This window comes from Gymnodraco acuticeps, unplaced genomic scaffold, assembly GCF_902827175.1.
Source record: "Gymnodraco acuticeps unplaced genomic scaffold, fGymAcu1.1, whole genome shotgun sequence".
NCBI lineage: Eukaryota > Metazoa > Chordata > Actinopteri > Perciformes > Bathydraconidae > Gymnodraco > Gymnodraco acuticeps.
In genome coordinates this window covers 2,858,302-2,870,716 of record NW_022989768.1, presented here as the reverse complement: position 1 = coordinate 2,870,716, position 12,415 = coordinate 2,858,302, and the positions used below count along the sequence as shown (strand labels likewise).

The window sequence follows — 12,415 nt, the reverse complement described above, 5'->3', positions numbered from 1 at the left end:
CTGCGTCAATATGAGGTGTGTCTGTGTGTGTGTAAGAAAGGCCGATGCTGAGAGAAGGGCAGATGAAAAGAGATGGAAGTAATTCCCTTTGAGCTGTTGGCGGTGAGTTGTGCCAACTGTAAATCCAGTGTGATCCAGCAACTACACACACAGCACAAACACCACTTGAGAGAGGCCAAAGAGAAACTCAAATAAAAAGCTGAGACCATATCCTCAGTTCAGGTAGGATGTAATCCTCAATGTGTTTCCAGAATAGGATTCAAACATCCCTGATCAACAAAAAAAGAAAAGCAGCATAACGTTTTTCTCTCTGGTTCTGCAGAAATGACTTTTTCTAAATGACATCCATAGATTCCTGCATTTTAAGATTTCTGCACAACCATACATTACAATTTAAACAATATGCTACTTAAGCTTTTAATTTGCCACTGTCTTCACACCCTTAATGTAGTACAACGTACGCATACAGAAAACATAAAGTTCTAATATGGTGTTTTCTGAAAAGGAATAGCAGATTCTTAGGAAGACCGGTGGGAAAACAGATATTTCACTGTCACACTGTAAAGTGACGATTACACTGAATAGAGGATCATCAGTGTCTGAATGTATAGCCTTTATTCAAAAAAATCCACATCCCTCAGAAAACGGGTTTTCACGTGCTGATTGAAAAACAGATAAAAGTAGAGAATTAGGGTGACATCCATGCGTTCCTGTGATGGATGACATCATGCTGTAAGGGGATTAGCACCCAAACAGACCAGGACACCAGCGGGGTGAATCACTTCCTATGTGCCAGGGTGATGCACAACTACTCACACCCCCGCTCCCACCGTATGATGAATTACACACACCAAATCAATGCACTGCCCCCAGCTGAACTGACTACACAAGCAACAGCTTGCACCACGCTGCTGATGCACACCCACACACAGGTTCCTAACAAGGAATAAGGAGAGGGCTGGGTTAAGCATCACTAATGCCAGAGCGCTTCCTGTCCAATAAGCTTGTTTATATAACCCCTGCTTGGCCTACTCTCCAGCCCCCCCCCCCCCCCTTTCTCTCTCATCACCACTGTGAGCTCTGACAGGCCAGACAGCGGTGGTGAAGCAGACTTTGTTGTCTTTAGCCCACGTTACTAATTTTAGGTTAATGTGTTTCTATTCTGCACCCACGTAAGCTATCAAAAACATTTTGACTCAAGTAAGAGGGAAATGAATGACCTCATAGGGCCCAAACCACACACAATAAAAGCAGATGTTATGATGAGTTTGTGTCACTGAGGGGTGCACTCTTACAAATAAGTGAAATTAAACATAAATCAGAACAGTAAATAGTATGTTTAGGTAAAACATGTTTCTTGTTTCCAGATGTAATTCACGGTTACAAAATGACCTATTCTTCTGTCTGTCAGTATTTTTAAATATTGGAGGAAGTATTTAGATGTTTTAAAGTGACTCGAAGCTATATTGTAAACATGCTCAATAACAAGTTAGAAACCTACATTCAACATATTAATTGGAGTGGCATGAACACGTTTTGCCTGATAGCAATAGATAATACCTACACCTCCTGTGTTTAGATTGGTTATCTATAAACCAGAGAATATGAAGATTGGATTAACAGCACATGGGAGATGTATCTACAGCCAAAGGAAAGAGGTTAGCGCTTTTCTCTGTAGCTATCGGTAGTTACCAAAGAGCTCAATGAAGGTCCTTTGCAATTACTATCCACAAATGGATAAAGCTTATTGTGGCCAAGAGGGAGCTCTCTGAACTCTGATACATTGCCTCACATCATGTCCCCTTGAGTAGCTGAAAACTACAAGTTTGAATATGAAAAATAAGGAAGTGTTGAGTGAAGAACCAGCCAAATCTCCGAAACAACTGTCGGTGGTCGGGTTACATTGTGGGTTATTTAGGTAGTGTTTCAAAAATGAAAAAGGATGTGTGGAATGAAAAAAGACAATTGCTCAGGTTCTTCCACATCAATTGTGTTATTATAAAGTTAAAGGTCATTATCAGTAGGAATATGAACTTGAGAGTGAAATAATTTTTATATATTATTTAAATTATTTTGACTTTTTTTTTTTTAAAGGTTGGTTAATTTGTATTCTTGTATTTGTATGCATGTTGTGTATTTTTCTCTTTTGTTTTTGTTATTTAGTATTTTATGTATTGTACTCTTAAGCACATTTTAAGATGAATGCATTTTAGTGTAAACAACACTAAACAAAGTATACTTTGCAATAAAACATGCTTCTCCTCTCTCTCTCTCTCTCTCTCTCTCTCTCTCTCCTCTCTCTCTCTCTCTCACACGTGTCTTTCTAGAGAAATCTGACTAGATGACCTCCTGCTCTAAGCTCCTTAACCAATATGCGCTCTGGGAACAGGGCCATGCTGGCTCATCATCAGACTTTACTGCTGCATGCTGCAAAAGAAGAGCTGGAGAACACACACACACAACACACACACAAACACACACACACACACACACACACACACACACACACACACACACACACACACACACACACAACACACACACACACACACACACACACACACACACCACACACACACACACACACACAACACACACACACACACACACACACACACACACACACACACACACACACACACACACACAACACACACACACAACACACACACACACACACACACACACACCACACACAACACACACACACACACCACACACACACACACACACACACACACACACACACACACACACACACACACACACACACACACACACACACACACACACACACACACACACACACACACACACACACACACACACACACACACACACACACACTAATCCATCCAGATAAGCATATCATCATCATTGATCCCCTGCAAACACTGAAGATCAAAAATCACATGTGTGTGCAATAACATTTAATACATAGCAACACGCACACTGAAACCATTTAGTAGGGGCAGATTTATGAGTCCATGACCTCCGCAGCATATCTATCAACATAAAACCATGTTCACCACTTTAGTTTAGTCTGTTTCCAACATGCTATCACTTGCTAATTAGCGCTAAACACAAAGTACAGATGCCGCTGATGGTAATGTTTTGTCTGCAGTTTTTGCAGGAATGTGGTCATTAAATGACATTTTATCATCAAAGGGCTACAGGGATAAATGAGAGGATCACCAATCAGCGGGATACATACTCTGAGTTTAACAGTTTGATTCAAGATATTTAAGACAAGAGCAATGGATGCAGAGAGGTCACAGTTACTGTGGACATGACACACAGGATGTACTGACTTGGAAGTGTTATAAAGCTATGAAATACCCTTCTACAGAAAATGTGCATTTTTCTCAGGAAATTACAATGTGTGTGTGTGTTTGCAGTCCCACCGTGTGGCTAGTTTATGGTTGATGGCTCCACTGTCAGTGATGACTTCACTCAGACGCAGCTCCAAGTGTACTTTTCCCTGCAACACACAAACACACAAATAGTCACTTTAAATGTTCAATGTTCTGCAGAGGTCTTATGAACACTTCAGCACGGCCCAGAGACAGGTGACAAACCTATGCACTCATCAATGTGTTTGTGTAAATGTGAAATGGAGTTGGATACAAGACATATTTCTGCAGACAACATGCAACCTTAACCAATGTAAGTTAAACTGGTTTGGTGACAATCCATAATCATATAATGAATAATGAAACAGGTTCAATCATGTATCTCTCAACCAATAAAAACATGTTAAACTATCTCTGAAAACACATTATTGGAAATCCCTTGTTTTCATTGGACACGAGTCCAGGTGCTCTGCTCTAGGATCTAAGTGCCAAACATAGAAATTCCAAATGTATCGCAATATACATATTTAATGATATACTCTATCTTTATTCTAAATGGTTAAAACTGTTTTAGAGAAGATCTGATCCAAGGAAAGCCCAAAATACATTCAACAATAATTATTCCTCGATAAATCCCAGTACAAAACAAAAACATACACAATCATGAATAAAGAGGCATTCCTCCGCCAACAGAGACACTGTATGTAAATAACTGCGAGGCTGAGCGTCATGCTTAAGTTATTTTCCCTCTGAAGTGATTGGATTAATGACATAATGACAGTGTAGTGGTGCAGCTGTCTAGAAAAGCTCCTTTAATTAACAGCATCAGTATGCAAACTCACAGGCGTTGCTCTTTTTGGCCGATTCAAGCTGAAGGAACAAACACACGCACTTACACATGTGCGCACAGGCCAAACAATGTGTCCTCTATTGAAAAGAGAAAAGAGACACTCTATCTTCCTACTTCATTTGATCCATCTCCCTCGCTTTCTCTCTTTTCTCTCAATCTCTCACACATCCTTCCTCTCCCCGGCTCCTCGGATGAATGTGTCTCTGTTTCAGATCCCTGCTCCAGGGCTGCTCACACCCATCTGTCTGCAGATGTTACTGTTCACTGTGTCTCACACTGTGTGTGTGTGTGTGGTACTATGTGCTGGGTGTGTGCGTGCATGCATGAATGTGTGTATACATGCATGTGTGTTAGACTGCTGAACACAGAATAGAAGAAGATCTTGCACATTTTCAATATGCATGTAAGACAAGTGAGGCAAAATGCAACAGCTCCAGACTGGATCACTAGAAGATTGAACGATTCACAGATAACTCAATGGTTGTAGAAAAATGACAGATTTGGTCACATTAATGCATTTAATAATACATGTACTTCCTAGCTTGTTTACAACTTGGTGATAACAACAAATGAGATGTGTTAACTGCTTGGCAGGAAAAACAAATGTCAACCATAAAAGGCTACTAAATTAGCTTGAGCAGATTTTCTACAAAAAACATGTGTCTATTTGGTTGTGCATTGGATTAACATAAACAGAGCTGTGAGTGGAAAAAAGACAAAAATGCAAACATTGAGATCAAATGTAAACATTACAGTCAGGAAGACTGTCTCTCAAAATTACCAAAAAAATGGTCTCCTTTTAACGCCATTAAACCAGAACCAGTGATGTCATTATTCCACTACAGAACATCTAAAAAACAACCTGTGACCCAAACACACACTGTTGGCTTTTATTTCACAGCTTCACTAATGAGAATTGAGAATGTGGAAAACATTATGTTTCCGATTAAACCTGTGTGTTCACTCTCTCACCAGCTGAGCACAAACAGAGCTGGGATGGAGGTAGACGGATCTAGAGTATAAACTGAGAGCCAGGTGACTTTGACCCTGCAGGCTTAGATGTTTTTGGTGCACACACGCTGTGTTTGTTTGGGTTCTGCCTTGCTTCAAACATTAAAATGCAGACACACTCATCATCACACATCAATGCACATACTGAATAGGACAATTGTCTATGGCTTGGTATCGTTTGAAACGAAAATAATTTTATCATACTTTTGTTTAAGGGACAACATGTTTGTCTATGTAAACCTTTCCTTTAAATAAACCAACATTTTGTAATTTCAAAGCAAGTTCATGTTACTTTTGCTGAACCTAAACTATTGTGGCCACAAATTACAGTTAGGGTTAAAATGAAAATGTATAATGTGATTGTAGACTAAGTATAGTGAGGTCATAATGTCAGCTAATCAATTTAGTAAAGTTGCTATCTATTAAACAATATTAATCCAAAGCTTGCTAACATTAGCTAACATACAGCTCCAGAAGCTTCTGTTCATACAAGACCGAATACTGCAGGATTGTTTAGGCAAGACCCCTTACTGTAATGAAATGAGCAAGGGTGTATTTAATGCGTATAACTTTTTTAGATAGAATGTGATGTGATGTGTGTTGATTGCTCTTTTAAGAGTGACATACTGCAATTTACCATATGAGAGTATTCAAATACAGGCCATGATAAACAAATACAAGATTGCTAGTTAATTACATAACATTGGATTTAATAACCTGTAGCATGCTACAACAGCTACATGATAAATCATTGTAATGTAAATGTTCACAGGCACTTGTTCCACCATTACAACAATATAAGTCAATCCATTCTCCTGATCGATGTTATGTTACCACCAATCAAAATCCACATTCTCTGATGGTTTTCGTTCTAGAGGACACACCAAGTTTCAATAATAGCAGCTTAACACCATTTAAGGTAATGAGCAAAATGGGACTTGTGACTTTCTGCTTGTACTGATGGAATAAATCTAGTGAAACTTCATTACAAAAAAGTCCTCCCTCATAAAACCATGTCCCAAATAAAAGCTTTGCTCAATCCGCCAAAGGAATCTATTCAGAATTTACACCAAAACCTTCAAAGAAATCAAGACTAAGTGAAAAAGATTTCTATGTGAGCAAGTATTCAATGCCAGCTTTGAGTATCAAAAGGACACCAAAGAGAAACCAGACCAATACGTGTCAAGTGGTTTCAGTGAAGAAACTGAGAAACAAAAGAACAAGAGGATCTGCAAGATAAGAATAATAGAAGATCAGGGGATAGTGCTTTAAAATGCTGGTGTGTGCATGTGTGTGTGTGTGTGTGTGTGTGTGTGTGTGTGTGTTTTCCCTCTGTGCTGACCTGCACTTCTGAGTCAGCGCTGACAGGTTGGAGCTGGAACCAGGTGTCTTTGCCGTGATATTTCTGCAGGTCTTCTTTCTTCACTGCTACCTTGCCTACACACACATTGACAAACAGGCAAAAACAGATGAGTTCAAAAAAAAAAGTAATTTTTCGAAAAAAAGAAATACCACCTACGTGCTCAGATGCAAGCTTCAACAAACACTCAAACACCCACACACCTGCTCACACGCTGTCAATCCACACTCCAGTCTCTCTTTAATACGTGTAGGCACCTGGTGCTCACACTCTGTCAGTGGCCTGGAAATGACCCTGTCAACTCTACCCTGAAACTAACACGGTACTTTTCTGTTTACAACACTTACGAACACACCCACAAGTAAACACACACACATTAACAGGGGCTGTTGATGATACAAATCCCACCCTGAGACAGATTTTTCAGTTAGTGGTTTGTGGTCACATACACACATCGGCACACTGACACACCCAATGACACTGATAGTCATCCTCTCTCACACACACACCGACACAGTGGTGCTTTAAGGGATCTAAAATAAATCATTAAACAATGTGTGAAAGATGACTATTTGTTTAATGAGAAGATCGATACCAATCTCATATCTGTCTGTTTAATATGAGGCATCTGCCAGAACAGGTTAGCTTAGCTTAGCATAAAGACTGGGAACAACTAGCTATGTCTGTGGGTAACAACATTAGTATGTAACCTCTCGCAACTCTAAGTAAAACATATTTTGTGTAATTGTGCTTATGGTTGTTGTGATTCTCAAGTTTGATTGGCCAAGTGATATAAAGCTAATCTGTATTTGACAAATACACACGGCTCATTTGAAAATTAGATGTTAAATCTTCAGACCTTGGGATCTCCATGTTTGATAATGTGAAACAGGTAACTACTCAAATGTATTAACGATATATAAATTACTCTTTTCCTGGATAAAAGTTGAAGTGTTTCATCTATTAATTGGAAATTGAAAGCGGAGGTTACTTACAGTCATACATAACATAGAAACACAGCTAATCCTCAAAACGTTGTTCTTGAGAAAAGACTCAAAGGATTCAATATTTATTAAACGTATTGTTACCTTATTTCTGTTTATTGTATACTGTCATTTATAACACAACAGTGTAACTAGTTCTGTTTACTTACCGATACTGGAGTCCCTCCTGAAGACATCCCTGTCGAAGATGTAGAAGGAGAGGTGTCTGAAGCTGCGCGGGATCTCACAGTAAAAGTCCTCGCCGTAGAATGGGCTGCAGGTCAAAGCAAAGACGAGGCAAACTGTGATTAGAGACTCCTCTGGTTTGTTTGAGCATGTTTTAGCACAAACACATTATTACATATTTAGTTATCCAGAAAAAAGAGGGAGTTATGTCTGGAAGATCTCTTGAAAACATAGGTTGGCGGAGTGTGTCAATAAGGACAAGAATATAGGATACATTTCTGTGAAACAAGGAGATGCCTTTGTCCAACCAGCTAGTTAAGGTATAATAATCTTTGTGTGACTGACCTCTTTATCTCAAGCGTTTACTCATTCAATCAACAATTCATTAATTGGTTAATATTCAAACACTTCCTTTCCTTCCCAGAATGATTTTCAGTGTGTTCTTACTATGGGTATCCTGGTCAGAAAAATTGCCTTCATGCAAACATCACAGACATACTTCTTTTGTCATTCTTGCCCAAAGATGATTGATTTTGTCCACGTCAACAAATAAAGATCCCATGCATTTACATCTTGGCATGAGTCATGTGGTCTACAACAATACTCCTGTTTGTGAAGACTGGCTGGAAGGTACATCCTCCACCAGGCTCTGCCTCACCTAAACCAGCCATAGAGACATTACAGCAATGTGAGTCTCGTGAGCGGAGCCCTCAGGGCCGCTGCTAACAATTACTGACTTCTTCTGTAACTCAGCAGACAAAAAGACACACAGAGAGGGGGGGTGGTGGGGTGGCGGATGGATGTATAGGCAGGCATGACTGCATTTATAAACAAACCTATTAAGTTTCATTCAGGCTACCATGTGTGTCGAAATAATTGTACTCGTTTCCTCATCAGCCGGATGAAAAATGTGAAAGCTTGGGGCTGTGTAATCAAAGTGGAAGGAAGGGGACCGTAATCTATTCAGCAACCCATGATCTGTAAGTTAAACTGTGGTACATTACGCAGTATCTGCAAAGCATCTGGGTGAATTAGGTTATATGTTTTGAAAGCTTTGTAAATAAATTCCTTTTGTGATACATTTACACTAGCTTTTCTCTTACGTTATATAATCTAATTTCCCCTACTTATAAGTTCAGCTTTGTATATAACAACACACCATGACACAGAGTAAGAAAAATTATTGATATAAAATGCATTTATTTGAGGGACACGAATAGTAAAGTTATCTTTAAATACTTATATTATAATAGTTGTGATAACATTTAAAGTCAATGTTTTCTTCAAATTCATGAAGGCAGGGATTTACTATTTGTGTTTACGTTTGTATAGTGTCTCAACCTTGAGTTTTGAACGAGGAGGAAGTGGATATAATTTGACATTCATGTTTGCACGTTTCTGTACACAGATGGAAAGAATGACACACAAATAAGGGTGGAGGGCCCCTCAACGTACCAAAGGGACTTCTCAATGATCTTGGTCCTGAACACCTCTTCTTGGTCCAGGTTGACGGTGCAGTAGCAGTCTCTCATCCTGTTTGGTCCAGGGTATGGAGGGATGTTTTTTGCTTCTCCTGCACAAAGCAAGGGGAGGAGAGAGAGAACAGTTCACTGAGGAACGCTGTTGTAAGCAGTAACAATGTGTTTATTCAGGCACACTGCTGTAAGTGATTACTTATTTAAGAACCCTAAAAGCACGCCACGTTTAAAGAGACATAGCATTATGTAAGTTCACACCTGTTTGAGCTTTGAGTAATCTGACTTCACGCATAACGAGCTTAACTCTGCAAAGGTGACTATACCTAAATACCGGAAACACACACAGTAAGCCATGCTCTCAGAAACAGACGAACCATTAAAAAACAACATATGTGCGCTTAAATGTTTATGTGTCAGTCTGTATATGTTATCAGATCTGTGATTAATAGAATCTGTGTGGGACATTTCCTGAATCCTGCCAGAGAAAATCTGCTCATCAGACATCGGTGACAGATAGCACTCCCTTTTAAAAGAATGTGGTCACACCAGCCACCAAGACACGACACACACACACACACACACACACACACACACACACACACACACACACACACACACACACACACACACACACACACACACACACACACACACACACACACACACAGCACACACACACACACACACACACACACACACACACACACACACACACACACACACACACACCACACACACCACACACACACACACACACACCACACACACACACACACACACACACACACACACACACACCACACACACACACACACACACACACACACACATCACACACACACACACACACACACACACACACACACACACACACACACACACACACACAGTGCTCCAGTCCCTCAGGAGCAATACCATCTCCTTTATAAAGCCATGTGGCTCCCTGTTACTAAGTAATCTGTTCACAGGTTGTGTTTCTCTCCCCCTAAGGACCCACAGGACTCTGCGGTCTATAGTTACACGTGCATTAGTGCAACTTTGTCATTGTTAGCTCCATTATCTGTACGTGAATCTGATGCTGCCATTGTTATCTCTGGCCTTAAAGGAGCAACTTCTTCACAATGTCAGCATGAGTCTGCGACAGAGTGCTACTGTTTGCAAGCTGAAACGTTCTCTTTTAAATGCAATCCTACAGTGGATGCCAACATTTTTGGATTCAACCCAATACAAAATAAACAAGGTCTATTTGTGTTTTTTCCTTCTTAAATAGTTTTATTATAAGAATGTTTAAAGGCCTTAAAAGGTGAGGTTTAAGAGAAATGTCATTTGTTGACTCCTTGTATTTATGTTGGAATATAACCGTCACTTTGGTAACAAGCGCTTTAGAATAAAACAGTAAGAAATAAAGTGAAAATCTAAAACTTATATTGCACAAAAAAAACTGCCAATAAGGATTTCTAGAGTTTTTTCAAAGAAAAAGGTTTATGTTGTTACACAAGGTAACTAGTTATTCAACTATACTATATATAGTATAGTAGTAAAGCTTCTACACAAGATGTAGTGACTTTGAGCATGGCATGGTGTTTGAGTAGGTGACAATTGTATCATAAGACTGCCTGCTGAATGTGCACTATCGAGTCCAACAATTAGTAAAACTTATGTTTTGTCACCTCAAAATTGTATATATTATAAATGTAATGTAAGGACATACTGAACATTGCATCCATTCAGCTCTACAAACTAGGTTTAGGATTTCACGAGAACTCAATCTTATCAAAAAATCCATTTTGAGAATAAGAGTTGGTGTTGAAATAATGCAAAGCAGGAGGAAGAAAAAGGATGTGAGCAATCACACTAGTCATGAAGTACACACTAACATGCAATGACACGTTGTATTTTTGTAAATCACCTGTGGTTAATTTCATAGGATTTGTCGAAATAATGTCAGGAGTATCTATTTAGCTCAATGTGTTGTTGTTTACTTCTTTGTCAAATACATAAGTTAGATTGGCAATAAGAGTGACAAATGTCCGGGGACAAAAGTAGTTGGTTCATCTCTACCTTTGGTCCATAACTCTACACAGAGGATAAATAAAACCGAGGTTATTCAGTGTCTCTCTGTGGGGTTAGTAACACAACACAGTGGTATGGCTGCATCTCTGGAGGCTGATTCATACAGAACGGGGATCATTACACAACTATTTTACAATAACAACATTCATTCATAAATCAGAAAGACACCTGAGCTGTAAGACACAACACGTGCTCCACTGCTTTGATATGTTGTTTCAGAATCTGACCTACGCTGTCTGTGTTTACGTGTGAGAGATGACGCATCGCTCTCTTATCTCCTTCTTTATCCCTTCACCTCATATTGTTATTACATCTCCCTCCTGTCTCCTCCTATCCTCCCATATTCCTATTGTTAATTGAATCTTCCTCCTGTAATCCTCTTCTTTCACCTCTCCTGCTCCAGACTGTTCTCCAATCTCTGTTTTCATCCAGCTCTCACTCATGACCTGAGGTCTCTCTGATAGTTTGCAGCATCCAAGCACTCCTAGTAATCAAAACATCATGGGATTACCACAGCTTTCTCAGCAGTGTGTGTGTTTGTTTTTGTGTGTGCTTAAAGACTCAACTCACAGCGTCAACTTAAATCTCTGTGCCAAAATTGCAGCAACTGGAAAGCCAAAAACACACCATTTATATATTTTAAGCATCATCTTACGTACTATTCCAAATCTAATGACAGTTCAAGCAGTTTGACATATCGTATGCACCTTTTTTGCAACTGTATAATTTGTATATTACTGCTGCTGACCTTTTTCCAACCTTTCTTAGATTGATGTGTGGATTTCTTTGTGTTTTTCCAGCAGCCAGAGGTTTATACTCAAGCCTATATGACATAAAATCAACTTGCAGAGACTTGAAACTTGCCTGAGATAAGTAATCCATCACAATGAACATCTAGATGTTGTCAATTTGCTCACTGTTTAATTGATGTATGGTAATGCAGGTGAAACGTTTGCTGCGTAGGTGGATCCAAGTGCAACCTCCTAGGGTTACAGACCAGATATTGTCAATTGGCATCAGTGTGTATAAACTGACGGATAAAGTCAGTAATTAAAAAACTGATATCAAACAGCCATCTAACTCCCAGCAAGACAGCCAACAAGCATACAAAACAATTTCAA

At 39.4% G+C, this 12,415-nt stretch overlaps 1 protein-coding gene across 1 annotated transcript in view; it reads right to left on the bottom strand.

Annotated features, from left to right (window-relative positions):
* The window catches only part of rasa3 (RAS p21 protein activator 3), a 43,783-nt gene that overhangs the window by 16,884 nt on the left and 14,484 nt on the right, over nucleotides 1–12,415 (bottom strand). Inside the window, exons 2-5 of the mRNA XM_034219396.1 lie at nucleotides 9,199–9,316; nucleotides 7,728–7,831; nucleotides 6,557–6,651; nucleotides 3,405–3,481 (exon numbers count right to left, since the gene is read on the bottom strand). Of these exons, the coding sequence (XP_034075287.1) occupies nucleotides 3,405–3,481; nucleotides 6,557–6,651; nucleotides 7,728–7,831; nucleotides 9,199–9,316 (394 nt within the window). The remainder of the gene's footprint in view (nucleotides 1–3,404; nucleotides 3,482–6,556; nucleotides 6,652–7,727; nucleotides 7,832–9,198; nucleotides 9,317–12,415) is intronic.